The sequence below is a fragment of a genome (assembly GCF_019968985.1).
Source record: "MAG: Porospora cf. gigantea B chromosome Unknown PgB_NODE_248_length_26131_cov_119.235, whole genome shotgun sequence".
In the NCBI taxonomy this organism is placed as follows: Eukaryota; Apicomplexa; class Conoidasida; order Eugregarinorida; family Porosporidae; genus Porospora; species Porospora cf. gigantea B.
In genome coordinates, this window is record NW_027178841.1 from 1 (window position 1) to 26,131 (window position 26,131).

Below are 26,131 nucleotides of genomic sequence, written 5' to 3' on the forward strand. Positions count from 1 at the left end.
GTCTCAACCAGACAGACATTGGTCACTGGTAGATCATGGATAGAATCGGGCATCTCCACATGCCAGACATCGGCTCCTCCATCTTCCTTAGGTTCCGGTACTGTCTCACGTGCATAGGCCCGGAAAACCGGATACGCCTTCTCTATTAATCTTTCTCCCGAGGACTCGCTTCCCCCGCTCGAAAACCCTCTTAGCACTGCGCTTGGTACAGGAGGGGCTTCGCTGAAAACCTGAAGCCGAATTAGACGCAAACCATTACAACAGACGTACTTGCATGAGTGGAGTCTCCAAAATGGATTCAGAGGGGGACGGGTTGAACCCATCCTCAATCGAGAGCAGGCTCTGCTCCATGAAGGCATGCTGCTGCTTCAGTGACAGCAGCTCAGCTTCTTTGGTGCGTAATGCCTCTCGCGCCCTCTGTAGCTCGTCTTGGGCCTCTTCCAGCATGGCACACACGTCTGCCGCGGCATCCTGCATCACGGCGCGAGCCCTACGCCTACCTCGTCTCCCGGGGATAGCATGGCGTCGGCCATTTGAACGTTCTGCTCGTAAAGGAGAAGCTGTGCGTCCAGCTCCTCAGCTTGATTCGTCAACAAAGTCACTTGTCCCTTGAGAGTGTGCAACTCGTCGCCCTGCGAGTTTTCCACGCTTCTCGCGGCATCCAATTCGAATCTGCGTGAGAACAACTGCGATGCGATACCTCAGTCGACTTTCCTGGACACGGGACGTCTGAAGGTCGTTGTTAGCCTCGTCAAGACGACTCCTCAACAACGCAATCTCAGCTTCTGGAGTCTTGGTTTGCATCATCAGCTCTTTCATCCGATCAGTAGATTCGAGGGCACTTTGAGTGAGTTGTAGATTCAGACTGTCATTTGCGCTTTTCACCTGGTCGAGTTCTACCAATAATAACTCTGCTGCATTCTTCTTCGTCTGCAGATGCTCAACGACCTCGAAAAGATTCCGTACGGTGCTCTTTTCATCCCCAGCAGCCAACGCGTGCAACTCCCGCACACGGTCGCACACGCCTGCTGCGGTCGTCGAAGAATGTAATCCCAACAGGTTGAACAGGTCTGGGTGGGTCTCAGTCTGTGCACATTGCATTGACACAATAGTGTCTCGGAGTTCAGTGTTTTGCGTCTCCAAATTGTGGATGTAGATTTTCTGCTCTTCGATGAACTTGTAAAGATTGGCGTTCATATCCTCAAACCGGAGACGTTCGGATTCAACTAAAGCCTCGAGTTCATCCCCACGAGCTTTATCCTCCTTCGCGCTGCAAAGACTGCGCAGCGACTCTCTGCATTCATTGGCACGGGCAGAATCCTCAGAACAAACACGTCGTAAATGCGCCGCCAGCTCCTTCATCGTCAGATCTTCCAGCGTGATCGAGTGCTGCAGTCGCGAAGTCAGATTGTCGCACGCAAGTCGAAGCTGATCTAAATCGGACGTGGCTGTGTTGGCGGCTGCTTCGGCGACTTGAAGTCTGCTGCGAAGTCGCTCAGTCTCCTGAGCTGTTGCTTCGGCGACTTGAAGTCTGCTGCGAAGTCGCTCAGTCTCCTGAGCTGTTGCTTCGGCGACTTGAAGTCTGCATCGAAGTTGCTCAGTCTCCTGAGCTGTTGCATCTGCGACTTGAAGTCTGCTGCGAAGTCCCTCAGTCTCCTGAGCTGTTGCTTCGGCGACTTGAAGTCTGCTGCGAAGTCCCTCAGTCTCCTGAGCTGTTGCCTCTGCGACTTGAAGTCTGCTGCGAAGTCCCTCAGTTTCCTGAGCTGTTGCCTCTGCGACTTGAAGTCTGCTGCGAAGTCCCTCAGTCTCCTGAGCTGTTGCTTCGGCGACTTGAAGTCTGCTTCGAAGTTGCTCAGTCTCCTGAGCTGTTGCTTCGGCGACTTGAAGTCTGCTTCGAAGTTGCTCGGTTTCTTCAGCTGCTGCTTCGGCGACTTCAAGTCTGCTTCGAAGGTGCTCGTCTTCCTGAGCTGCTACCCGATTGTCTTCCTCTGCCTTCTGCACGGCTAATGAGAACTGGTACTCCCAATGCTCTTCCCTCGACTTTGCGTTAGTAAGACTGCAGCGCAGATCTTCGATGGTAGAGGTCGTCTGTTGTCGTTCTTCGTGCATAGCGGCAGAGAACGAACTCCAATCAGCTAATTGTCGATCTGCTGCATCTTTCCAGTGTAGTAGTGCCCGATGACGCTGCTGCAACTGGCCGTGTTGCTGGGCGGCCACAGTAAGCTTCTGCACATATGATTGTAGTGCGCTGAACTCAACGCTTTTGGATTCGACCTGGGATCGTAGCTCTGTCGTCTCAGATTCACAGGCAGCCAGCCGAGCAGATAAGTCCTCGTTCCGCAACTGCACCTCAGTCACGTACGACTGGGACTCGGCCTCGGCCAGCTGACAACGATTGAGCAACTCTTCTGCCCGGCGATCTGCAGTGATAACCCGCTCACGGAGCTGACTGTCCGAGTGCTCCAGCTGTGCCTCACGCTCTCGGCCTTCAGCAAGTAAAGCCTCGTATCTCTCGACGTATGCCGTGCTGGCCTGCTCCCGTTCTTCAAGGGCTTCCTGAATGGCAGCCATCTTACTCGACGTCTCCGCTGACAACGCTTCTCTCAGCTGACTCTCGACCTGGGCGGTCCGTCGTAAAGAATCGGACTTGATCCGTCCAAGCTCATCTTTCGCCACCTCCAACGCGACCTTCTGCTCGGCTACCTGCTTCTCCAGAGTAACATTCATCTCGTTCAGCCTTCGTCTGTCCAATACGCGCGCCTCACGCTCGACCTCGTATGATTCTGTGACGCTGGCGTTGATCTCGGTCAGCTGTAGGTTGAGGTGTGCCAAGCTAGCAACTCGCCGCGCCTCCGAAGCGGCCGTGCGTTTCAGAGTGCGCAGATCGACCCTAAGGAGATCCAGTTCAGATGGTGGCTGTGGCTCAAGACTCTGAACAAATGAAAAGGAGTCCGGCGCACTGTGGAACCCCCTAGCAACCAATGGCGCACTTTGGTCTTTGCTAATCTCCATCTGAATGTAGCCAACCTGAAGTCGTCGGTTAAGCTCGCGAATTGCGTTTAGTTCCGACTGTAAGTCGCGATTACGCTGAGACTCGTCTCGGTGACTTGCCTCTGCCGTGGGCCTTGGTTCTTTCTCAGTTGGACGCCTGAGCAACAGAATGGCCTGTCTGATGATCTCACTACCAATCGCTCACCTCTGCTGCAAAAATAATTCACGCAGGTCGTTGTAGTCGTCTGGAACATCTGCTGCATCGGCTTCAGGCGCCTCATCTGGGGACTCCAGAAACGACCACAGAAACGACATGGGCTATTTTGGTAATTAAAGTCAAGGCTCAGACAGTCCACGCACCATTGAAACCGAAATACTCAAATATGGCGTCTCAGGAGGAGATTCCTCTTCTTCCCATCGCGGGGAAGAGCCTGGAGGTGGATGTAGGAGGCATCGACCCCAACCTCACCCTCAGAGTACTTGAGCCAAAGACGTTCAGACATCTGGACGACATTCTTAACAGCTGCCCTGCTGTTGAGACCAAGCGAAGACACTTCAAACACACTCGAGAGTTCGCAGATAGCGGTGGAGGGTTGGTTTTTGTGGAGCAACCTGACCTGATTCAGGACTTTGACTGCTGCTTTGTGTTCCCGTCGGACCTCAGCGAGGAGTCAGACGGGATGTGTCAAACCAAGACAAAGATCTATTCCGACTTGGAGGTGAGGGAGAAGCTCATGCGGATATGTACTGCTCGAGACGTTAATGACACCAACAAAGGCCGGATCGAAAGGTCTGATATCGCCTCGGCTCTTCCCTTCTATGAGTTGCACCGGTATGTCGGCAGTCGTAGGTCATCTGAGGGACTCAGCACACAGCTCGAACTGAGAGCGAGTTCCGAAATATCGTTTTCGAAATCTTCGTTAGATGCCTGGCCAACGTCCTACAGTGCGAAATGCAGTTCATCCACAACCGCCCAGAGGAAAAACGCTACGTTAAGGTGCGGCTGACCGAGCGCGGTGCGATGGCATTGGCGGAAGGTTGCGAGTACCCACTCCGGATGACTCGTTTCGTCACCGAGTTTGACGAATACCGGAAGGACCACGATTTTGACCCTCCTAACATGTCCTATGAAAACACTCTGGAGAGGGACGCTAAACTGCAGTGCGTGCGGAGGTGTGGGCGAGTGTTCACGCGGTACGACCGGTTGAGTCAGCCCGTCGAGACGGAGCAGCTCAACACTAAGGACAAGGAGCTGAGTATGTTCCGAGATGTTGACCGAGTGCGGCTACTCCGTCTTGGGGTACTGCAGATCTTCAACCTCCACGAGATGGAAGAGCAAGGCCTCTTCGAGTGTTGGTACATGCTGCACCAACCGCTGCTGCTTCAGCATCTTAAGTCGCAGTGGTCGCAGTTCCCTGAAGTGTATCATACCTGGCAGCCTATCAAGGAAATTCGTGACTACTTCGGAGAGGAGATAGCACTGTACTTTGCCTGGCTGGGTCACTACACCCGCATGCTGTGGGTCCCTGCGATGCTGGGCGTGCTAACTAGCGGCCTGCAGTGGCGATTCGATCCGCAGTTGCAGTTCACGCACCCGGGAATGACGTGGATTCGGGTGGGGTTCTCCGCCTTCATGGCCGGCTGGTGCAGTTTTATGGTATGTACGTGGCAGCAGAAGGAGCAAGCGTACCGCTGGCAGTGGGGAATGGTGCAGCAGAAAGCTCTCCTTTGTGAGAGGTCCGCGTTCAAGTTCGACAGGTGGATCCGAGACCCCTGCCATCCATCAAAGTTCGTGAAGTACTATAGCCCTTGGAAATCGCATGCACGACGGTTTGTCTCCTCGCTGGTGGCTGCTGTATGCGTGCTGATGTGTGTCGTGATCATCAACGGGGACCTGCATGAGCATCTGCTCGCGTTCTACGGCTTCATGGACCCCGTATCGCAATTCGTGGACTCCATTCCTGGCGTGGGGGTCTACATTCCGGTGGAAGCGCTCATCACCGCCATTTTGGTGCAAGTGTTCGACAAGTTCTTCATGTCAATATCCGAATCTCTAATCGAGTTCGAGAACCACCCGTACGAGCATGAGCACCGAGACTCGCTCATATTCAAGTACTTCACCTTCACAGGCATGGACTACTTCTCGCCTCTCTTTTATCTGGCGTTCATCAAAACGTACCTCGAGCCGTGTAGCGAGGGAAGCTCCGACGTAGTGTGTATGGGTCTGATACGAGAGCAGCTGTTGACACTATTTATTGTTGACATGGGGCTCAACGTGCTGGAGCTAGGCCTCCCTTGGTTCCAGATGTGGTGGAACCAGCAAGAGCTCTCGCCAGAAGATTTCGACGACGACGCCCTGCTGGAGCATACACGTGAGCCGTACGAGAGCACCATGGAGGACTACATTGAGATGATCACGCAGCTCACTCTTGTGACCTTATTCAGCATGGTGTGGCCTATAGTTCCTTTCCTAGCCTTGGTTGCCAACCACGTCGAGATTCGAGTCGACGCAGTCAAGCTAACCCGATTTGCTCGACGGCCCTTTCCTAGAGCGGCGACCAGCATAGGCGCGTGGAATTTCATTCTGGAATTCGTATCGCTGCTTACTATCTTATCCAACTCGGCGTTGTGTGTGTTTTCTTTAGGGAACCATCTGCCAATGTGGAAGAAGCTCGCCTTGACGTTGGCTTTCGTTGGCGTCTCTTTCTGTCTGCGAGAAGCACTTAAGTCCTACATCCCTCCTGAATCCGCCAACAGCACTCTGAAGCGCCACCAACAAGCATTTGTGTTCCAAGAGGCTGTGTACGGTCGCAATAAGTACCGCAGTCTAACAGATCGGTCATCTATAGATGAAAAAATCTAAATCTAAGCGGATGTGAAAATCTAAAGTCAGTTCGATTATTTATGCGCGCGTTCATTTCCTTCTTACGCAGTGCGCAGTTGTCTTGCAGCTGTCTTGAAATATGGCCTACGTCCATTCCATATCCATAGTGATACCTTGCTGCTTCATCTCCCACAGAGGTGACAGGTCTCTGAGGTGATTCACTGCGTCTACCACCTTGTCGACTACAGTGTCGATCTCCTCTTCAGTGGTGAACCGCCCAATTCCAAAGCGGATAGACGTATGAGCCAAGTCGTCCCCGACACCTATCGCACGGAGGACGTAGGACGGCTCCAGCGACGCTGACGTGCACGCCGAACCAGAGGATAGCGCTGTGGTTTCGGCCAGGGTCATCAGTAGGCTCTCGCCCTCCACGCAGCTAAAGGACAGGTTGACATTGCCGTGGTACCTCTCCTGTAAGGATCCGTTTAATGTAACGTCAGGCAATCTCGACTGAATTCCATCAAGTAGTCGGTGGGCCAGATGTGAGATATGGCGATTGTCATTCTCCATCTCCTCCTCCGCGACTTTAGCTGCCTCTCCCAGGCCCACCACTAGGTGTGTCGGTATAGTTCCTGAGCGCATACCTCTCTCCTGGCCACCTCCTGAAATCAACGGAAGGAGCCGAACCCGAGGTCTCTTGGAACTGTTGACATAGACAGCGCCGACGCCCTTAGGTCCATAGATTTTGTGACCGGAGATGGACACCATGTCGAGGTTCATATCCTGGACATCTATGGGTACTTTCCCGTAGGATTGAGCACAGTCGGAGTGGAAGAAGACGCCTGGGTACTTCTTCAGAACGTCACCGATTTCTTTCAACGGCTGCTTCACGCCGATCTCATTGTTCACATGCATAACCGACACCAGAGCCGTCTGTCCAGGGCGAATCGCAGATTCGAGCTCCTTCACGTCCACCAAGCCGTCCTTGCCTACCGGGAGATACGTCACGTCCCACCCCAGAGTATCCTCGAGCCATCGCATGGAGGCGAGTACGCACTTGTGCTCTAGCTGTGTGGTAATGGCGTGGCTACGACCAGTCTTGGAGTAAAACGCACCAACCCCTTTGACAACAAGGTTGTTAGATTCTGTCGCTCCACTGGTGAACATGATCTCTCTGGCTGGGCGTTTCGCATTCAGCAGCCGGCCTGTCCTCTCGCGGGCCTCCTCTACCAGCTCCTCAGCCTCCCATCCAAAGGGATGGGTTCGAGAGTGCGGGTTCCCATACTGGCTAATCATCAGCGGCAGCATGCGATCAAGCACCCGAGGATCTAAGGGGGCGGTGGCCTGCACGTCTAGATAGGATGGACGCACGACTGCCTTGCTCAAGTCGTACGGGTAGGTGGCTGCGGAGGCCATGCGACTGCCCAACGAGGCCCACCTGGAGGGTGTTCGTCCAATAACACCCGAAATCGAGGGGAGTGTCATAAATATATATTTAATTATAGAGCTTGCTCTACTTCAAAACACAAATCGAAACGGCCGAGCTTCAAGTTCATGGCGTTGCTGAATCTTGGCAGTTCCACCTCCACGAAGAAGTCGGCGGCCAGGAGGCACCACTCGCGTAGACACTCCAGGTCGACAAGCTTCACCGCGTTGACGTCGAGCTGTGCTTTGTCTTCCCACCAACTTTTAAAGTTAACAGTTGCTTGCCGGATTACGCCCTCGACCGTGCTCTCCCTGCGGCTAGGCGCCACCGACAGCTCCTCATAGTCCTTTATTAAGTCCGTTAGCGATTCGAGCGCCTCCAACATCGCCGAGACTTCACACAGCGCCTCTAATACGCTCTGTAGAATGGTTGACCAGGACACTTGTTCATTTTGGAGCTTCGGCACTCGCTGGGAGACTATCGGCTCCAGGTCAGCGAATCGCAGTTCCACACCGCGGACTTCTGCGTCATTTCCCCGCGCTCTCCCCACTGAACCTCGTGACCATGTCTACGAGAACGCTGTGCAGGTTGTTGGACGTCTGGGTAACGGCTAACAGCTGCGCTGTCAGCTCTTTCTGCGCCTTTATTATGCCGTCCTTGAGTTGTTTCCTCATCTCGGTGAGATAGCTCTCGTATTGTAGCAAGTAGGACCTGCAAGCTAGGAGAGAAGGCATAGTGGTTGATAGGTGAGGAGGTCCTTTGCGGAGGCTGGCGAGATGAGGACGGTCGTTCGGTTTGAGTACAAACTCTTGGAACTGCTCGAAACCTGTACGTATCACTGACGATCTGGTTGCAGGGTACGTTGACTTGAGATCACCCATGCTGAAGCAGGGCGTCACCAGCCACGAGCGAGTTACACCGGTAAGAGCAATGGATGGAATTGCGAGGAACCGAACGAGGAACAGTTCCAACTGGTGTCGTCTGTGCTCGATGAATTCGTCGGTGAAGCGGCCCATCTTCTGTTTGGCTGGGAGTGGCGGGATGAGAGTGCCAGGATAGGACTCTTGAAGTCGCTGACGCAACCACACGAAATCACTGTATCGCTTTCTGACGGAGAAGTTGAAGTCGTCGACGTTTCCTGACAGAAGAAAGGTGGTGTACGGACCTGAAAGTGTTACAACCTGAGCCTTACCTGCTAAGCTGTTGTTGTTCTGAGGCGAGCTAATGACGAGTTCCACCTTACTCGCCGTGGCTGGCGCCACGAGTTCCACAGATTTATCTGCATGGAAATCCTGCTGACGCGAGTCTGTGCTTTATAAGTAGAAATCTCACCGTAGTCCTCCGTCATGGATGACCGGTTGAATTTGACGTGTTCGTCGCTAGAAAGGCTCGTGATGACCTGAGCTCCATTCTCCATGCTCAGATATTTCGAATTAGGTCAGAAGATACACACGCTGAGCAGCCCACATGCCTGCCGTTGTCAACGGGCCTGGCGGTAGACACAGAGAGTACTTCAACAAAAAGGACAGGTCTGAATACCGCAAGTTGACTTGCCACACATCCAGAGCCTTTTGGGAGGTGAGAGATGGCTGTGTGCCCACTATGAGACACTCACCGCGGCTGTCAGGAGGCGTCGCCTGTAGTCTGCCCACTCACACAGGAAATGCTTTAGGCGCTCATCGGATTCGTCTACTACCGTAAGGGTCGCGACGTTGGCTTCTGTGCGCTGCAACACCTCCTGCATCATAAACAACTTCGCCCTGCTGTCCTCGTCGTCGACCTGCAGAGCCTCCTCAATACTGGAGGCGTTGACAGCCACTACGGAGTTGAGGCTTGGCCTGTGTCTGGTCCTGACGCTTTTCAGGCCAATGTTTGTGAATAGACGAGAGTCCTTCACCACCTTCTCCATTTCCGTATTATCTATCTTACGAGCACATGCGACATCCAAAACTCCACAGACTTTAGGTACTTCGAGCGGTCCAGTGGAGTTCCACTGCCGCCCTCTTCGATCAGGGTGTTGCGCAGCATTGTGATGGGCGTCATAGGTGTCTCAAACGGCTCGTTCTGGACTTTGATGCTGATGATGCTCCAGTTGGCCTCCGGCAGAAGGGACGCCGAGTCCGCCGCTTTGGTCGCCGCTTTCTCCTTGGCAATTTGCTCGCGACTGTACAAAATCAAGTCGAGAAACTTTGCTGGTGGCGCCTCCTTCACATCGGCCCTGCTGACCCACCGACAGAGGACGGGGAGTTCAGTCTCCGAGCGCGCTTCGTAGCCGGACTGGATCTTGGATTGGAGCTCGTCAGTTATCAGCACTGCACCTGCCTGGGCAGTCGTGAAGTTAGGGATGAACACGTGTTTACAGAAGGGAGCATACCCTTCAACCAACTCAGCATTTTCCGCCAGAACGTTGACTTTCTCGAGGAATTCCTCTGGAGAGACACCTTCTACGCAACTGCCCGCATAGTCTGGTTGGAATTGTCGAAATGCGAACGAGTCTAATCCCAGCTTCATTCTCAGTTTTGCTGAAATATCTTGTTTTCTTACGAACATTTCGGCGCTTGATACCATCTGTTTGGTACTGTCGTAGGTGTCGAAACACTGCTGTATTTGTGCAAGCGTTCGCCACTCGGAGTCCATGTGCTCGCCTGAGATGTGGACGTCGGACTGCAGGCTCTCCGCGAGGTAGTAGCGGACGAGCTTAGGTCGCCGCCACGCCACGTACGCAGATTCCCACTGCCATTCCTGCACCTTCAAGCTGCTTGGAGGAATGGCTGTTTCCTCCATGACCTCCCTAAAGGCCGCCTGCAGGGCATCCGCGTCACCAGGATCGATGTATCCCTTGGGAGGTGTCCAATGCCGCTTGGCATTGGATGCGCGGAGCATCAAAAACAGAGTTGCACCTTCGGTTTTGCGGTAGATCACGAACCCTGCAGCGTTGGGCAACTCTGACATTTACGAATTGTAGACTTTGGTCATGGGTGACGAAATGTTCAATCAATATGCACTCATAGGGATGACGATGACTCACCCATAGCATGAATCTAGGGGGATGTCCGCGGTTAGACTGGCAGTGTAGCTAAAACCAGAGCGGGTATTGCTGACGAGCCTGTCACTGTTGAGCATCCAGAGCCAATCAGCCACCATGCCCCTAAAATCTCGTTCCAGACTCCGAAACGAGGTCAGGTGGCTGGTAGTAGGTACGTCAGGGGCCGAGAGCAGCACCACGTTATCCAACCACTCGTCCGGAATGGATCGCGTGGCATCGGAAACTAAAAAAAGTACATCTCCCTTCGGGTGACCTTTCATACACCTGAGGACCCCATTAACAGAGGGATTGGGTCGAAATAGCTGCCGATCTCCAGCTCGGAAGTGGATGGTAGAGAAATTCGAGACGCCGTGGAGCCACTTCAACACATAACGCCCCACTTCAGAATGCAGCTCAGCCGCTCGTTTCAGCAGCTCGGAGCGTAGCCCTTGCGAGGTGTAAAGTTCTCCAAGCCGTAACCGGCGACCCAGCCCTACGACCAGAGCTCGAATCTCGGGCTCCGCGTCCTTTCGTTCTCGTATAAATGTTTGGAGGGCCTGCAGCGGCCTCATGGGCCGCGGTTGAAAGCTCGAATCGGCCAAATCTATTCCGAATAGAGTGCGGCTAACGACTCGCTCAAAGTGGGCTTCCAAGGGGCTCGCAGTGCGCAGAAGGCGCTTGATCACGCTGAACGACGCAGCTGACTCCCGAGAGTGGATGAAATGCACAGGACACACTACCAGTGCCGGCATCTTGTCGTTAATCACCCGACGTACACGCTCTCGGTTCTCCAAGGAAGTTCCAGGGCGGACGCCCAGCACGTTCACTGAGGACCCGTCTACGATGGGCATCCAGTTTGGGTGGCGATTCTGTAGCCTTTGGAATATCTTGACACCTCGCGAAGCACGGATTCCATCAGATTCTTGTAACAAAGATCTCACAGTCTTATAATGCGATGCTGTGTCATCCGTTCGCCAGCCGCTCACAGCTGATGTTCGTCGTGCTCCAGTCCATATCTCGGGGCACAAAGAAGGAGGCAAACCACGCATCCTCCCTTCCGGGCGAGTGGAAGTCAAGCAGAAACGTGCGGTTGAGTTCTTGGGAAAAGCGGAAGGAGTTGACAAGACTGCGGAGATTGTCGCCCCAGCCATAGGCAGTTGAGAAGCGATGCAAATAGTAGTATCCTAATACGGCTGGGGCTGGGCGTGTTCTCAACAACACAATGCAAATGACGACTGCCACGCCCAAAAACAGCGTCATCACTCGCCGCCTCAACATCAACGAACAGGGTAAATATACCCATTCTACCGTATGAGTGCCAACCGCATTGTGGACTTCTTAGGCATCGCCTTACAGCAGGCACTGTACATCTTTAAGTGTTACCCTGACAGCACCTTTGAGCCAAGCAGTTTCTATGACATTCCCACGTGGAAGGTGACATCGCAGCCTGTAGTTGACTACCTGTCAGAGATCCTGGCGTCGTTGACACCTCTTATCCAAACGAAGATGCTACAGAGTGTCTACCTCGAGATTTACGACGCTGAGGAGCCGGTGAAACGCCTAGGTTTCGAGTTGAACTGCTCTGAGGAGTCGGATGCTAGTGACAGCAACGATATGGAGGCTGACTGCAAGGAAGCCGTCTTGAGAATTCTACTCTCTGACGTCGACGACATGCCTTCCAACCCCAAGTGAGTACGCAGATGTCTTTCTCACGCAGTTGGCGCATTTTTGTGGTTCCGGTTTCCAAGGTGCTCGATATGCTAGAGAACACTGATCATAAGCACCACCAGCAAGCCAACCGACTTCTCTTCCACTGGCTCCCCACAAAGCCAAACTCCTGCGTCACTGATTTTTCTCGCGTGAACTTCGCCGGCTGGAAGAAGTCGGGTCTGAAGAGCGTCATGAAGGGGACCACGCCACTTGTAAGCGTTTTCAGCTGCGACCCTGTGAGCGGGGTGCCTGGTAATTCGTTTGTGAAGAATCTGACGGAGGACTTCGAGACGGAAGTAAGCACATGGGAGGACGAGCCACGCCTGATCGAGACGCACACCAATGAGAGCGCCATCAACCACAAGAAACTATTTGAAGGAGTGGGCTACCGTAAATTTGAGCTTCGAAGCACTCGGTCGTGATTACTAGTAGTCATCAACCTTCATGTCGAGAATTCCCAGGTCGTCGTTTTGCTCATCAGAACGGGTGTAGAATGTGGTGGTAAGGTGGTCGTCGGCGACGCTTTTTTCGATGTCACTGATTTTCAGAGTGGGGTCTCGATGGCCGATAAACGACAGATCAGCGCAATCGTCCAGCACCAGCGTGAAGGGGAGCCGCGTCTCGTCTTGCGCCAGGCCTCTGAGACGGGCAATGGTATCCTCATACATTGCCTTCCGTTTGTAGCCTTCGCTGGAATCCCCGTGAAAGGGGAATGACTTCTCTAAATGGTCGGCTGTCTGCATAAGTAACCCCTCAATCGTGGTAAATATGCCTCCTTGAGTGCCCATGCACATGACAAACTCTAACTCTGGCACCTCTACCCTCGCGGTGTCGGATTTCAGCACGTCCCGGCCCAGATCGGCAGGCTCAACGACATGCAACGTCCAGACTCGTCCCTTCTCGCCGTAGGTGCCTCCAGCTTTGAGATCATTAGATTTGAACCCGCAATTGTCGCATGTGTAGGCCATCAGCATGCACTTGCGGAATCCTGGCACGTCCACCTCACACATCCGTTCCCTGCCGTCATGTCCGCAGTGGGCACAGGGGCTGCAGAAGTCGATGGCGGCTACCTCGCCAGTGTCGCCGACGCTCTCGTTGAGATTGAGCACCCGGTTGGCTCGGAGGTGCTCAGGTATGTCTCCTCCAACCTTCTCCTCGACTCCCCCTTGAGGTCCCTCGTGGCATTTCTCGACCTTCTGCTCTCCGTAAAAACCCATGAACTCCATCTGCTCTGTGGTTCGGTCATAGTGAATGATTTGCATTCGAGAGTCAGGCTTCGGTGGGGTAAGAGACTCGATATGACTGTGTCCTGCGGGATCGTCGAGCTCCACAATGAAGCCCGTTTCCTCGCCAGACGCCATAGAATTCATGCGGGATATGACTTCTTGTATCTTCAGTCTCACATCGCCCTCTCTGTGAATCTGCCCAACAGCCAGGTTACTTGCTGCTTGGGTGATTATGCCCTCCACGGTGGAGGAACGCCCTCCTTCGCTCTTAGCTGGGATCTCGAACTGGATGTTGGGTATCCGGAACGTGGCGAACTCGGACTTGATGATCTGTCTATCGAGGTCTACGGGTCCAGATACAGTCAACCGGATCACTGTTCCTTGCGGCTCAAGTTCTGCGCCAGTTTGAATATCTGTGTTCCGAAAACCGCAATGAGGGCACTCGAACGAGGACAGGATGACCTCCCTGAAGTACGGAATCTTGGTGAGCATGAGCCTGGTGACTCCGTTTTCACCGCACTGAGTACATAGCGATTCGACCACCGAGACACCCGTGTCGGCGTCTACGTCAGCGTACACGACCTCTGGCTGCATAGATTTTTTGGCAATTTAACCTCTGCGTCTGGCCATTTTTGGCAGTAATAATGTCATTCATTGTTTGCATCCATCACTTCTTCTTGGATTTCTTGAAGCTGAATCGACTGGGTTTCGCGCTGGACGGACCGCTGGCCATGCGACTGGCCCCTCCAGTCGTGATTACCCGATCAGCAGGCTTAACTGACCAGTGCTTCCTGACGCCACCTCCGCCTTGGCCAGGGGCGGATCCCGGTTTCACCGGCGGCACTCGCGATTTGGGCTCCGGAACTCGCGACGCCGCGTTCGGCATTCGAGCGGCCCCTCCGGTGGTAATGACTCCCTTGGCTGCTCGGACCTTGGCCCACTTAGAGGCGCCTCGACTCGCGAGGCTGGCCACGATCTTCCCCCTTCGGTCCAGCAGAAGTACGAGTTCCTCGGAGCTTTCAGGGTTGGGCATGCGTAGCAAAACCACGAAGGGAGACTTCGTTTCGTTAGCTTCCATGGACTGCAGGTGCAACAGCTCAACAGACGCGCCATCATCTCGCATACACCTCTCAATGACTCCGTGAGTTTTGGCAGTTTGCAGTGTAACTTTCAGTTTGGGGTTGAAAGGGCAGACCACCTGCAGCAGGACCTGGTCGCCCTTCTCTGAGACTCTGGGAGAGCCTGCGTGAAAAACCGCAACGTCCACGTCGTTGCCAATCAGTCCGTGGAAGGACTTGTGCTCAGCTTTGATTGGGTTTTCCTGTCTCATACAAGCGTCTAGACCGTCTATCTTCTGTGCACCCTTCACAGCGAAATGCGCAGCCATCACGCAGTTCTCCCGAGGATTAGTAATGTCCACGCTTCCAGAAGCTACGGCATACGTCTCTCCAGACGCTTGAACGCTCAGAGCGCTAAACAGCAACAGAAAGGCAACCAGCATCGTTTTCGCAAGATCTAATAAAGGCGACACCCTACACTCGTCGTCCTTGTCTCCAGGAGTCGTAGTCCCGGATGACCGACGGCAGGTTGGGCACAGTGAATAGGCCGAGCTCCATGATAACGTAGTCCACGCAGCGGGCAGGAGTCACGTCGTAGAGAGGCACAACGGCGTTGGGTGTTCGTCCGCCACACTCCCTGCCCACTGACCCCGCGAGGGCCGGGTGCGACTTCGGTAGCCACCGCGACCAGCCCTGTTCGTAGGGCCCATCGAAATCTGTGTTCAGATAGTGATCTAGGAACAGAGAGGAGGGGTCCTCGAGGTCATTAATGCTGCTGGAGTCGATTAACACTCGTTCACTAAGCTTATAGGATTCGCATAACACGAAGACCTCCGGTGGTGCCCCTGCATACAGCCGCTGTTTCGCCACCATCGCAACGACAGCGCTCCCCGCCCTCCCCAGCACATTGCCGTTAGATGTGAGGCAGACGGCCCCGAGGAGGATTCGGTTGACCTCGCTGCAATGGGAGTACAGACCCCCCATAGTTGTAAGCGTCACGCGAACTCCAGCGTCCTTAAGTACGCGGGCTAACTCGGTGCCCTCTCGTAGAGGCACCGAGTCCACAACGACGACGGAAAACGGGAGGCCTTGCTCCTTCGCTCTTAGTAGCGTCCGTTCAACTGCAGTGGACCGACCGAACACCAGAATCACATCGCCAGGCTTTAGAATCCGCACGACGCAGAAGTGCACGATGGTTTCAGTGGCCAACACAATGCGCTCTTGTACGAAGCTCACAATTTCGCGAACTACGCCTCCAACGGCTGCAGTCATGTCTGGCCCTTCGATTGCCTCCTTCAGCTGCTCATCCTTGAGCCACTTAATGACGTTACCCATGGAGAGGTTATGAGGTCGGCAATCGCGGAAGAACACGATATGCTTATTGACCAACATCCGAAGATGTTGGGGTGTAGGAGCGAATCTAGGGATCTCATAGTCCTCAAGAAGGCGTTTGAATGCCATAAGCATCGCCACCGTACGACGATTCGTTCCTACGATCTTCCTCTCTAAGATCTGCAACGCCGTGCGAAGGACTGCTGGGTGAACGGTGACGTCAGTCAGCGATACCTGCTCGTAAGGTGCGATTGCAGGGGGCTCCAGGTGCGCCATGTAAGCCAGTGGGATCCGCTGTTCGGTCGCTTCTTTGAGATTGGTGGAGGCTGTTTTGGACTCAACCGTCATATTGGTCAATTGGTTGGTCCAATTATTGTGGAGGCACACGGCAATTCAACGGATACAGGGATTGGCCACAGACAGTTGTGCTTAAGACACCTGAGATTTCCACGTGTAGAGCCAGCCTCTAGGAACTAGGAATAGCCATCAAGACTTCAAATTGCAGCGAAATGCTGGGAATGCAAAACCTGAACATTAATGAATCGTGTATCAATACTTTTTAATGAAGAGCCCACGAGATTAGGGCTCTCTTCATTTGGTGTTCGTTCTGCATTCTGGCAGGTAATTGTATGATTGGAAACACAGAAGGCAACGTTGGTCTGCGAGATTACATCATTGCAAAAGTGCTCAGGTGAAGAGATCAAATTCCTTGCGCTTGCCTAGACCAGTGCTCAGGCGAAGAGATCAAATTCCTTGCGCTTGCCTAGACCAGTGCTCAGGCGAAGAGATCAAATTCCTTGCGCTTGCCTAGACCAAGTATGTCGGTCGGCTGCGTACCTGGAGTGGCAGTCGGAGAGGGTGGTGCTTCTTCCCAAGAGAGTCGCAGCACCTTTAAGCGGATCACGCCGTTCTCAAAAGGTGACACACGGCTGTGTTTATCCACGACATCCACCCAGCCGGTGCGGCCGTCCACACGGCCCTTGAACCGGAAGTGGTACCGTCCTTGCAGAGGAAACGCGGCCTCTAGGTCAGCTAGTGTCACGATGTCACAGTCTTGCTTGACGAAGAAGACGTTTGGTTCAGATTCCACATCCCCATCGTCTGAATGAGGGCTGGCGCTCGGTCCTACTGGGGCAGTGATAGAGCACCACCGTCACGGACATTTAAATGGGCAAATGACGACGCCCATAGTGGTGTTGGACAATGGATCAGGCGACGTGAAGGCTGGGTTCGCTGGCGAAGGTCGGCCACGCATCGTCGTCCCCAACTGTCAAGGAACCTTGATCGGGTACGAATCCCGAAAAGAAAAGGTGAACTCAGACCTCCTCTACGGGCACGCCAACTTCTACACTCATCGTCCAAGCTCGCAGGGGTTCTTGGCGGACTTAGACATGCAGTCAGATATCTGGCGCTCTGCGGTGTTCTCGAATCACCGAAACGTTGACGGGGGCCCAGTGTGGGGCGCGCAGGGTTTACACGTGGGAGAGACCGGCGTTTTGGTGACCGAGCCGTTCAATAGCTGTGCTGCGTCGAGGCAAGGCCTGTACGAGATCCTGTTCGAGGACTTCCAGTTCAACCAGGTGATGGTCTCAGCTGCGCAGCAACTGGTACCTTACAGCTTCTCTGTCAGCGCTCCTTCGAACGGAGATGAGAGCACCTCTTTGAAGTTCATGCCTTTCGTGGCGCAACGGACGCCTACTGGAGGCGTTCGTACGGGTAGAAGAGGCCGTCCTCCCAAGCGTCCTCCCCAACCGTGCGGGTTCGATTGTCTAACGTCTTTTGGGGTCGTGGAAGAATTCGGGGACCCCATTGGCGCAGAGCCCTTCCAACCCGCCCACGTCCCCGGCGAAACCGTCACCGGTCTGCCGGTGGCGGATCCCTTCGCCCCACCAGGGTGGGTCTCTCCTTGTGCTATGGTGATTGACGTCGGCCATTCTCACATGTGGGCTCTGCCTACCTGCGATGGCGTGCCATTGGACTATGCCACCCGTAGAACCGACTTCGGAGGTCACCACCTGTCAAGCTATCTCAACAAGATTCTGAGTACAAGGCAGGTGGTTTTGGAGTCAAACCAGCTGCTAGTTCGCAGTCTGATGGAGGATCTCTGCTTCTGCTCCACCAATTTTCTGGCAGACTGCAGGCGGATACAAAGCGAGTTATCGTCAGGTCGCAGCTCTGTAACGGGAACCTACACGATACCTGACTACACATCCACCTCATCTGCCTTGAATCAAATCCTTCGAGGTCGACGAAAGATTAACCAGTTTCCGCACAAATGCGTTAAACTGGAGGAGGAGGGTCGCTCTAAGGGGCCTCCGCTGCCGCTGGTGACATCCGACGCGAAGAACGGCATCATCAACGACATTGCGGAAGGCCCACAGTACATAACCGTGAACCATGAGCGAATTGCCATCCCAGAGCTACTCTTCCACCCCTCTGACGCCCCCAGCGTCGTATGGACGCCCAAGGAGGCGCAATCCAACGCGACGAAGTCAGAGGAGTTCGCCCAGAAGGGGCCTGCTGGTTTAGGCGAAGTGGTGGCACGTGCTGTAGTTGCCTGTCCCCCGGAGCTACAACCGTATTTCGCCTCCTCCATTCAACTCAGCGGGGGCTGTGCCAAGTTTCCTTATTTCAGAGAGCGGCTGTACCAGGAACTCAGAGCGCTGTTACCCGACGTGAGTGCAATTCCTTTCTGTCACGCAGAAGTGGCCCATTCGCCTGCTCTCGCATTCAGACAGTCCGCAGTGGGCTGTCTGGCGAGGCGGCTCGGCTTGGGTAGCATCCGACCCCACTAACTTCCAATCCTACGCCGTAACTCGCTCAGATTACTTGGAAACAGGACATAGGCTCTAATCACTCTTGGCACTCTTGTCGGAACTCTTGCTTGGGGACTTGTCAGGAGTCGCACTTTTCTTCTCGCTGGCTGGCGAGGAGTTTGCGGCGGCCTCAGGCTTGAGAGGCTTTGATGACGACGATTTGCAGAGGTTGCCTGTATCATGTCGCGTAATTTCTCACCCATCGCTTCAATTGCCTCTATTATCCGTTAAGTTGAGGAAAAATAAAACTGACGAATGATGAGTCACTCTTCCAACAGGTTAGTCTTCAAGATGATACCTTTCAGGACTGCCTCGCAGATGTCGCCCCAGAACTGGACTGAGCTGTATAAGATGGAGACTCAGAATTTGCCGACTGCTTCAAAGGAGAACGTATGGTACTCTCGACAACGACGAGCTATCGTGTCTAAAATATCACAGGCGGTGGCCACGCAGCTCTGGTCACGCGCGACCTTCTACGTAGCGGTCAGCATCATGGATGTTTACTTCCTGTCTTGCAAGGATCATCCTCGAGATCTGGAAAACGTCGCAATCGCCTGCATGTATTTCGCGGCCAACGTTTGTGAGATCTCAGGTGAAGACAATATTGTTTCTATAGCAAACTTTCTGAGGAGAATGAACGATTGGGAAGCCGGGCCCGTACACCGCATCCAACAGCTGGAGACACACATCATCGACTCGACGCAGGCCTCGTGCCTCTTTCGGAAAACCCCCCTCGACTTCCTATTGCTCTACATGGCGGCGTTAGGCCTGGACGAGCCTCTGGGCCACAGCTTGTTGTGTTGCCTGGTGCAGGAGAACCGGCTTCCTGAGATTGTGGTGATCGTCTGTATGGTGGCTAACGCTGCCTGGACTTCAGGGTTTTGTATGGAGTACCACGGCTCCGAGGTCGTTGCCGCGGTACTTGTAAACTACTTCCGAGACCTATTGCTTCGCCTCAATGCGGATCACACTGATCTTTCGCGTCGACTGAATGCCAGCGTGTTTCACATGAGCAACCTGAGCGAGTTGCAGCTTGCGACGATGATGCTAGAAGACATGTACCATGCGGCCGCGAGACTTTTTGTGGCTGAGGGTGGAGAGATGTGCACATCGTTTGTTTGGCGACACCAGCATCAAGGTATCGAGCTGGCGGAGCTGTTCGAACCTGCCCCCGAGCCCTCCTTACAAGGAAAAGAAGAGCAACGGCGCAGAAAACGATTGTTGGTGGAGATCCCACGCATGATAAGGCGCATCATAAACTAATGCTTGTCACATCCACAGCAGCCTCGAGGGGTGTACTGCAGTCCATGAAGCTGTTCTTCTGACAAGTGCGTATCAACACGTCGGATAATCGTTTTCTGGCGATCGCAGCAACCCATACAGTTAAGACAGGCGCCGGGTCCCGACGGGTAGTCGCAGACCCCTCCCCGGCAACAATAAGCGTTGAAAATACCGCAGCAGCCGGGTCGTTGTCGTTTTACAATCGCCTTGTTCTTCTTGTACCGGTGCTCCCTCAAGACACGAGTCCCTGTTGTGTTTACGGTGTGGTCGGCGTAGCTGTTGAGGTTGGACACGTAAGGGCTGCCGACGTACTTGGGGTACGGCGTCGCCATTGCCTGAGGGATCGTCAGGTGCTGCACAGACGTTTGCAGAGGGACATAGGACGCTCCCTGTTGGCCATATTGCGGGGGGATGTGTGCCTCGGGCATTACGGGGGCCATCACCGTCTTAATCGGAGTCGCTGATTGGTACTGCGGAGCAACTGCCGAGGCGTAGTTAGCCGTCAAAGGAGACGGGACCATTGATGGATGATTCATCAGATTAATTCTTATTTACAACTATGGGTCTCGGCCCACATTTACATCCTAGAACTCCACCAGCATCTCTACTTGCCGTCGACAAGGCCAGGCTGTACATTTTGTTGCCTTAATCGGTTTCCACCGACTGGATAACAGAGTGATCTGCAGTTGTCGCAAGTTGGGTAGGCCATCATTCTGAAGGTACACCGCGGAGCTCAGCCCCATTCTCAAGTCTGTCAGTGAAGATGGCAACACTCCAACGGGGAAAGGTCGATTGTAGCTGCCGTCTAATGCCAATGATTTCAGTCTGGGCGGAAGTGAGACGAGCTCCTGTGAAAACTGGGCCCCGAAAGTGAGATGCGTCACGGAGGAGGGGATCGAACCCGGTGTGAGGCCGCAGTTGAAATCTCTCGAGAGAACAAGCCGCTGGAGCCGATTGGGCAGAACGCCATCAGAGAGTGGCAGGTTGAACTCCACTCCCAAATGCAAGTGTAGAAGTGTGGAGGGCAGAGTTCCAGGTTTTAGGTCACTGTTGAACTTGTCCCCTATGAAGAGCGTCTCCAGCGTTGGAGGCAGAGACAATGCGTGGAGTGGATGGTGGTATTGACTGCCGAACCTCAGAGTCCTCAAAGGTGGAAGTTCAGCTGAACTTACTTCGTGGTTGTAAAAGTGACCTAAAGTCAGATTCCTAAGGCTGCATGGCAGAACGCCTGATGGGATTTTCTGGTTGAATGACACGCCGAACGTCAGAACCTGCAGCCTGGGAGGCAGCGACCCGGGCAAAATGGGCTGATCGAAGCAGTCACCCAGATTCAAGTACCGCAGGGTGGCAGGCAGCTCACCGAGTGCGATTGAGCAGTCAAAGCTCCCCAAGGTCAGGCACACCAGTTGCGAAGGCAGGCCAGCCAGAGGCCGTGAGAACTCAGAGAAAATGCTAAGGCTTTTGATGGAGTCTGGTAACTGGGACAGAGATCCCTGAAACGAGCCGTGGCAGACCAGCTCCTGAATATGACTGGTAATTGCCATGTCAGAACCCCCCTCACCCTCCACGACGACCGAGGAAACTGTGGCTGGGACCTCCACCAGGTCGGCATTCGCAGCCCAAACACCCGACTGGACCCAGCGGTGGTGGGCATCATCCTCCCTCGCCCAGACAACAGTTTTCAGGCAGCTCCACTTTCGGAATTTTGTCACTGTTTCCCAGCTGCTTCTATCGGCGCGAATAACTCGTGGCTGGCACCTCAGTGGCAACCAGCCTCCATCTGTCACGTCCACGCGCCTACACAGTTCTGGGGCTTCCCAGAGGGCACTAGCGCGTGTATTGCGGAACGCGAAACAAGGCAGATCGCGCAGGTTTACGGCAGCCGAGCGGGAGAGACAGCGGAGTTTGCGTCTCAGAACGCACGCCTCCTGAACTCCTGCAGCGGGCGCCACAAAGAATGAAAGAAGATGCTCGAACCATTCAATAGGCAGACCGTCAAAAGCCGTCACTTCTGAGGGAGACCACTTCTTTCTGGGAGTTATGCCGCGTGGTTGCTTGAAAATGGTTAGTGCTTCGAGTAGGCGACCCTCCTCATCTTGGGGTACGGAGCGGATTAAATGAATCAAGCTATCAATCCACTTGGACTGCGCGCTATGGTTGAATATACGTAAACTCTCGGCGTATACCGACAGTTCCCGAATCATTTCACCAAATACTGCGTTGTGTTGAGTTACACGGGACTGACATTAGACGCACGTTTACGAACCCGTTCTATGAGTTTCTTGCGGCGAATGACGTCTAGCATGTCAGCCATGGTGGCGTTTCTCCGCAACCGAGCCTCTGAGAACTCGAACGACGGCGGTGCCCGGCGCCTTTTTATAGTGCGCGGACCTTCGTAGTCCGACAGCGAGGGTTCTACCGAAGGCGTCGCCACCGCCTCTAGAAGCGAGTCAGAAGTGACGTCCGTACTATAGTTGCCTGAGGAGGTCTCAGACAGTGAGGACTCATTTTCGTCGTCCTCCCGATTCCGTTCAGGCATCCAGCTGAGCTGGGAGGTGTATGTTCCGTCATGTCCTGGTTCCGGCTTCATTGGCGGGAAACCTGGCTTCTGGTTGAACATGTCAATCAGTTTCTGTACCCGAGGGCCCTTGGGGGGCTTGTAGTCTTCCTGCATACCCAAATCTTGGTACACAGTTCTTGTCCTCGCCGTTAGTAAGGACAGCCATTCCAGAGGGGGCGCGCTGGTATTTGCCGCCACTCGCATGTATGATGGAATTACTCACCGGCAGATCATGGGAGGACATTTCCCTTCATAGTACGTCGGACGCTGCCAGCCATGCCCCGGAGTGCCCGCAAAAGCATTTCAGGCGGCTTAGGGCCATGTTCTGGCGAGTAGTGCGCCACTGGTACACGTTGAATCTGCGAGCGAAGTCGCGTCGAGAACTGTTTTGATTAGCTCGAGTTATTGTGGCAATCTGCTGTGCTAAGCTCCTTGTCAGCCGTTGAAATGTTGATATTGACAGAGATGCGGCGTGTTGCACTCTTCCTGGCGCTCTGCAGAAGCGTTGAGGTGGACCTACTCCCCGTGGCCCACGTTGATGTTTTGACACAAGACATTCCAACTGATATAGTATTCTTGCAGGACGCAGCGCAGAACGACATACCCTCACGAGAGGCTCAGGCGTTGGATGAGGTATTGATTATTGTCAAGGGCGTGGCCAGCCTGGAGAACTCAAGGATTCTACTGGGTCTCTTTAAGAGCGAACCTCTTCGTGGAGAATCTGGATACGCGTACAAGACCATCTCACACATGACGTCTGATTTCGAAACGACAGCCGCAAAGTTGCGAACCGATTTGAAGTTTGAAAAATCGCGGACAGGGCCCAAAGCCTCGTTGGACGCCATTAAAACGAGCCTAAAGTCCGCGAATACTGGGGCTGTTGTGGTAGTTTCTACTCACAACCGTGCTCAGATTGATGTGTGTTTCAGCTCCAAGAAAAGCGGTGCATCGTGCGTTCATGGCGGCGTAGGCTCCAACGTCAGTCCGCTTGAATTAGGTGAGCTGCTTGTAAGCAAACGCGCCCGGCTGGTTGTACTAATAAGTCACTTCCATCAGTCAGTGCAGCGTTCCTGGAGACCCTTACTGAAGTTGTGGTCAGCGATGGGGATTCCTGTACGATTAGAAGCTGTGGAACCCAACTTAAAAGACCTCGCCAATGTTGCCATGAGAGCCGTTGACAACGTTCTACAGGACAGCAACCCTGTTGGTCGAGAAGCCACCTGTGGCCGGATTTATGAGCACAACCCTTTGTGCCTCGAGCAGTGTCGAAAGTTAATATGCGACACGAGAATTCATACGTGTATCAGCCGCCTAGCACCCAACTGCTCTTTGAGCTTTGTGTAAAGTCTGTGGCAGGACACAAGATGAGACTGAGAAGTGACACTGCAATGAAAACGAAACATGAATTGTTGAAAGAAATCAGAAGTCAGCAACCTGCCGCTGCCTAGCCTTAAATTTTGCAGCAGCCTGCTTGAGCTCGTCAAAATACACGTCCCTTGGTGGTGCAACAGGAGGTTTGGCTGGATGCAGCGTCCCAGCGTCTCTAGGTGGTGCAACAGGAGGGTTGACGGGCTGCCATGTCCCAGCTGCCGGCGAGAGAGGCGGCCGAACACTGGCAGGAATCACTGTCGGGGCATCCCAATCGTCTTCTTCGTCTTCGGCACGGGCTTTCCGTTGCACAGCCAACCTTTTCTGGAGATCGTCATTGAACTGCTCTTGTGGTGTTTTGGGAAGCTGCTTGACTTCGACACGAGAGGGAGACGCTTTGCTGGAGCGGCTTTTCAGTGCGGCGTTGAGCTCAGCCATAAGATCCCCAGCCGGTTTCTGGAAGGTTTTGACTGGCGAATTGCGCTCTGAAATCCTGGGTGCAACCGGAATCCTAGAAGGTGGCGGTGGAGGCGCAACCGGTATCCTTGAAGGTGGCGGTGGAGGCGCAACTGGTATCCTTGAAGGTGGCGGTGGAGGCGCAACCGGAATCCTAGAAGGTGGCGGTGGAGGCGCAACAGGTATCCTAGAAGGTGGCGGTGGAGGCGCAACCGGAATCCTAGAAGGTGGCGGTGGAGGCGCAACCGGTATCCTAGAAGGTGGCGGTATTGGAACCCTAGGGGCTGGCCCGGCCACAGAGGGCCATTCGTCGTTTTGGCGGCGCCGGAGGATAGACTTTAGTCGGGGCGTGAACTTCAAGCGGGGTGTTTTGTCCAGCTTCGGATAATTGGAGTCACCCGGCAGCTGAAGCGGCGGTGCAGTAGGTCCTGTAGGAGGAAGAGGTGCTCGGCGCTTGTTCCTGCGTTTTCTGAATGCCATTACAACGGGTTCTACAGGAGGAAGAGGTGCTCGGCGCTTGTTCCTGCGTTTTGCGAATTCCACCTCGGGGGGCTGGTCTACAGCGTCCTGTCCTCCTATAGCGTCCTGTCCTCCTACAGCGTCGTTGTTTGCACGTTTTGCGCTACCGGCGTCCCGACGTCGAATCTTTTCCCAAAATCGAGGACGAGGCTTCTTGTTGGTGCCTTCCAGAGTTCCTGTGGACAAAGGCCTTTTGAACTGCCGCCTGGGTTCATCTGCCTCCTCGGTAATGTAAGATACTCGGATAAGGTCTGGTTCTGAGTCAATCGCCAACGCGCTGCGCGGTTCGTCGAGTAAGGAAAACGTTGGAGGTGTGTCTTTGAGTCTCTGAACTGCGGCCGCAAGAGTCGAGGATTGGGGGGGTGTTAACCGTTGCTCACTCCTGCTTTTTTCCAACACCCGTTCACCTAACAGCGTCTTCAGAACTGCGTCTAGGCTCAGCGGCGGTCCTTTGCCGCCCAGCACCTCGTCACGGAAAGCCTGTCGAAGGGAGTTGATGACCATTTTGTCCCCGTTTGGAATCTGATGGAGATGCTCGCGAACAAAATCCTCTGCTTGAGTCGCATCCGCTGTCGGCTCCCCTGAAGCGCCCAAAATCATATGCCAGTCGCCCCCGCCGACCTTCAGAGGAGTCTTAGTGGATAAGGACCACAAGAATCGGTTTGCCGTCGGGGTCACAGTCTCGTCTTCCGCCAGTAATAGATCCACGTACATCGCGTCCGACATCCCACAACCCTCGAGCCGTTGGGATACGGGACACTTGATCGTCACCCTCAGTGACCGATCGAAGGGACAGGGAACTTGAATGGCCACGTCACCGTCGACATTAGTGGGAGTGGTAGCACCAATCTGCCATTTCTGCCCCCTAAGCGCCAGAGATCGCGTCCACGGAACTTCGACGAAGTCGCCATGATGACGCTTGGGGTCGAGGCTGGAGAAACACGCTGTAGCCCCGTCAATCGTGGCTCCGGAAACAAAGCAGTTCGCAGCCAGAGGGCACGAATCCGCAACGGATTCAGCGGTCACGGACTCTGCCGCGGCGCCTCGGAAAGCTAAGAGAGCTAGAACTAACAACATGCCAGAAGTCTGTGCACCTTTTTTGATGGCGGAAGATCGTGCAAACAACATGCCACAAATGATATAATGGAGGCACGTCCTGGAGTCATATTCAACCTACCGTCGGTCCTGACAGACCAGTCAGCAAACACGAGACCTCCTGGGGGTCGTTCACGTAGAACCCAGCGTGGCTGGGTTTACGACCTACGGTGACGGTGACTACGTAGGGAGGTGGGCAGTCCACGCCTGGACGGTACCGGGGCTTGCCGCTCTCGTGAGCGATGGAGTTCAGCAGACGCGGGTGATGCGAGCTTTTGGTTCGGCTGTTAGACGACGTGGGGAGAGTCTGCTTCATGAGTCGCTCGAGAGTGTTGTCTGCTTGTTCTTGTCCCGTGTATTGTAACGGCTTGTCAACAGGAGCCAACTTAGGAGTGCCTTCTGCATGGATGAACTTCTGCATGAATTTCGTGACGGAGGCGAACA

At 54.2% G+C, this 26,131-nt stretch overlaps 16 protein-coding genes across 27 annotated transcripts; 5 read left to right on the forward strand and 11 right to left on the reverse strand.

Annotated features, from left to right (window-relative positions):
- Positions 1-255: 255 nt before the first annotated feature.
- On the reverse strand, positions 256-3,306 carry KVP17_004802 (uncharacterized protein; the record flags this gene model as incomplete). 2 transcript variants are annotated; one of them, XM_068523316.1, is made up of 4 exons in its annotated part: positions 256-471; positions 501-672; positions 701-3,169; positions 3,197-3,306. In XM_068523316.1, the coding sequence occupies 4 exons, from the start codon at positions 3,304-3,306 to the stop codon at positions 256-258; spliced, it is 2,967 nt and encodes a 988-aa protein (XP_068376403.1). The 2 variants fall into 2 exon arrangements, with proteins under 2 accessions (XP_068376403.1, XP_068376404.1); XM_068523317.1 differs by lacking the exons at positions 256-471; positions 3,197-3,306 and having other exon boundaries at positions 477-672; positions 701-3,012.
- A 68-nt stretch (positions 3,307-3,374) lies between these two features.
- Positions 3,375-5,854, forward strand: KVP17_004806 (uncharacterized protein; the record flags this gene model as incomplete). Its single annotated transcript, XM_068523321.1, has 2 exons — positions 3,375-3,837; positions 3,867-5,854. 2 exons carry the CDS (start codon positions 3,375-3,377, stop codon positions 5,852-5,854), a joined length of 2,451 nt encoding a protein of 816 aa, XP_068376408.1.
- A 105-nt stretch (positions 5,855-5,959) lies between these two features.
- KVP17_004807 (uncharacterized protein) lies at positions 5,960-7,231 on the reverse strand (the record flags this gene model as incomplete). Its single annotated transcript, XM_068523322.1, has 1 exon — positions 5,960-7,231. The coding sequence occupies one exon, from the start codon at positions 7,229-7,231 to the stop codon at positions 5,960-5,962; it is 1,272 nt and encodes a 423-aa protein (XP_068376409.1).
- An 83-nt stretch (positions 7,232-7,314) lies between these two features.
- On the reverse strand, positions 7,315-8,658 carry KVP17_004801 (uncharacterized protein; the record flags this gene model as incomplete). 3 transcript variants are annotated; one of them, XM_068523314.1, is made up of 3 exons in its annotated part: positions 7,315-7,763; positions 7,792-8,547; positions 8,574-8,589. In XM_068523314.1, 3 exons carry the CDS (start codon positions 8,587-8,589, stop codon positions 7,315-7,317), a joined length of 1,221 nt encoding a protein of 406 aa, XP_068376402.1. The 3 variants fall into 3 exon arrangements, with proteins under 3 accessions (XP_068376402.1, XP_068376401.1, XP_068376400.1); XM_068523312.1 differs by lacking the exon at positions 7,315-7,763 and having other exon boundaries at positions 7,769-8,547; positions 8,574-8,658; XM_068523313.1 differs by lacking the exons at positions 7,792-8,547; positions 8,574-8,589 and having other exon boundaries at positions 7,315-7,626.
- Positions 8,659-8,674: 16 nt separating this feature from the next.
- Positions 8,675-10,193, reverse strand: KVP17_004799 (uncharacterized protein; the record flags this gene model as incomplete). 3 transcript variants are annotated; one of them, XM_068523309.1, is made up of 3 exons in its annotated part: positions 8,675-8,830; positions 8,857-9,144; positions 9,171-10,193. In XM_068523309.1, the coding sequence occupies 3 exons, from the start codon at positions 10,191-10,193 to the stop codon at positions 8,675-8,677; spliced, it is 1,467 nt and encodes a 488-aa protein (XP_068376397.1). The 3 variants fall into 3 exon arrangements, with proteins under 3 accessions (XP_068376397.1, XP_068376396.1, XP_068376398.1); XM_068523308.1 differs by lacking the exons at positions 8,675-8,830; positions 9,171-10,193 and having other exon boundaries at positions 8,842-9,150; XM_068523310.1 differs by lacking the exons at positions 8,675-8,830; positions 8,857-9,144 and having other exon boundaries at positions 9,162-10,193.
- Positions 10,194-10,265: 72 nt separating this feature from the next.
- KVP17_004797 (uncharacterized protein) lies at positions 10,266-11,117 on the reverse strand (the record flags this gene model as incomplete). The annotated part of the gene is made up of 1 exon (XM_068523305.1): positions 10,266-11,117. One exon carries the CDS (start codon positions 11,115-11,117, stop codon positions 10,266-10,268), a length of 852 nt encoding a protein of 283 aa, XP_068376393.1.
- A 112-nt stretch (positions 11,118-11,229) lies between these two features.
- On the reverse strand, positions 11,230-11,544 carry KVP17_004803 (uncharacterized protein; the record flags this gene model as incomplete). Its single annotated transcript, XM_068523318.1, has 1 exon — positions 11,230-11,544. One exon carries the CDS (start codon positions 11,542-11,544, stop codon positions 11,230-11,232), a length of 315 nt encoding a protein of 104 aa, XP_068376405.1.
- A 33-nt stretch (positions 11,545-11,577) lies between these two features.
- On the forward strand, positions 11,578-12,398 carry KVP17_004804 (uncharacterized protein; the record flags this gene model as incomplete). The annotated part of the gene is made up of 2 exons (XM_068523319.1): positions 11,578-11,954; positions 11,984-12,398. The coding sequence occupies 2 exons, from the start codon at positions 11,578-11,580 to the stop codon at positions 12,396-12,398; spliced, it is 792 nt and encodes a 263-aa protein (XP_068376406.1).
- A 3-nt stretch (positions 12,399-12,401) lies between these two features.
- On the reverse strand, positions 12,402-13,796 carry KVP17_004805 (uncharacterized protein; the record flags this gene model as incomplete). The annotated part of the gene is made up of 1 exon (XM_068523320.1): positions 12,402-13,796. One exon carries the CDS (start codon positions 13,794-13,796, stop codon positions 12,402-12,404), a length of 1,395 nt encoding a protein of 464 aa, XP_068376407.1.
- A 73-nt stretch (positions 13,797-13,869) lies between these two features.
- KVP17_004793 (uncharacterized protein) lies at positions 13,870-14,703 on the reverse strand (the record flags this gene model as incomplete). Its single annotated transcript, XM_068523297.1, has 1 exon — positions 13,870-14,703. The coding sequence occupies one exon, from the start codon at positions 14,701-14,703 to the stop codon at positions 13,870-13,872; it is 834 nt and encodes a 277-aa protein (XP_068376385.1).
- Positions 14,704-14,734: 31 nt separating this feature from the next.
- KVP17_004800 (uncharacterized protein) lies at positions 14,735-15,940 on the reverse strand (the record flags this gene model as incomplete). The annotated part of the gene is made up of 1 exon (XM_068523311.1): positions 14,735-15,940. The coding sequence occupies one exon, from the start codon at positions 15,938-15,940 to the stop codon at positions 14,735-14,737; it is 1,206 nt and encodes a 401-aa protein (XP_068376399.1).
- An 827-nt stretch (positions 15,941-16,767) lies between these two features.
- Positions 16,768-18,387, forward strand: KVP17_004796 (uncharacterized protein; the record flags this gene model as incomplete). Its single annotated transcript, XM_068523304.1, has 1 exon — positions 16,768-18,387. The coding sequence occupies one exon, from the start codon at positions 16,768-16,770 to the stop codon at positions 18,385-18,387; it is 1,620 nt and encodes a 539-aa protein (XP_068376392.1).
- A 276-nt stretch (positions 18,388-18,663) lies between these two features.
- Positions 18,664-19,671, forward strand: KVP17_004798 (uncharacterized protein; the record flags this gene model as incomplete). 2 transcript variants are annotated; one of them, XM_068523306.1, is made up of 1 exon in its annotated part: positions 18,664-19,671. In XM_068523306.1, one exon carries the CDS (start codon positions 18,664-18,666, stop codon positions 19,669-19,671), a length of 1,008 nt encoding a protein of 335 aa, XP_068376394.1. The 2 variants fall into 2 exon arrangements, with proteins under 2 accessions (XP_068376394.1, XP_068376395.1); XM_068523307.1 differs by having other exon boundaries at positions 18,727-19,671.
- A 602-nt stretch (positions 19,672-20,273) lies between these two features.
- On the reverse strand, positions 20,274-22,453 carry KVP17_004795 (uncharacterized protein; the record flags this gene model as incomplete). Of its 3 annotated transcripts, XM_068523302.1 has the most annotated exons (2): positions 20,274-21,929; positions 21,956-22,453. In XM_068523302.1, 2 exons carry the CDS (start codon positions 22,451-22,453, stop codon positions 20,274-20,276), a joined length of 2,154 nt encoding a protein of 717 aa, XP_068376390.1. The 3 variants fall into 3 exon arrangements, with proteins under 3 accessions (XP_068376390.1, XP_068376389.1, XP_068376391.1); XM_068523301.1 differs by lacking the exon at positions 21,956-22,453 and having other exon boundaries at positions 20,274-21,893; XM_068523303.1 differs by having other exon boundaries at positions 21,920-22,453.
- Positions 22,454-22,696: 243 nt separating this feature from the next.
- KVP17_004808 (uncharacterized protein) lies at positions 22,697-23,593 on the forward strand (the record flags this gene model as incomplete). Of its 2 annotated transcripts, none has more annotated exons than XM_068523324.1 (1): positions 22,697-23,593. In XM_068523324.1, one exon carries the CDS (start codon positions 22,697-22,699, stop codon positions 23,591-23,593), a length of 897 nt encoding a protein of 298 aa, XP_068376411.1. The 2 variants fall into 2 exon arrangements, with proteins under 2 accessions (XP_068376411.1, XP_068376410.1); XM_068523323.1 differs by having other exon boundaries at positions 22,715-23,593.
- Positions 23,594-23,668: 75 nt separating this feature from the next.
- KVP17_004794 (uncharacterized protein) lies at positions 23,669-26,108 on the reverse strand (the record flags this gene model as incomplete). 3 transcript variants are annotated; one of them, XM_068523300.1, is made up of 2 exons in its annotated part: positions 23,669-25,678; positions 25,770-26,108. In XM_068523300.1, 2 exons carry the CDS (start codon positions 26,106-26,108, stop codon positions 23,669-23,671), a joined length of 2,349 nt encoding a protein of 782 aa, XP_068376388.1. The 3 variants fall into 3 exon arrangements, with proteins under 3 accessions (XP_068376388.1, XP_068376387.1, XP_068376386.1); XM_068523299.1 differs by lacking the exon at positions 25,770-26,108 and having other exon boundaries at positions 23,669-25,669; XM_068523298.1 differs by lacking the exon at positions 23,669-25,678 and having other exon boundaries at positions 25,761-26,108.
- Positions 26,109-26,131: the final 23 nt, after the last annotated feature.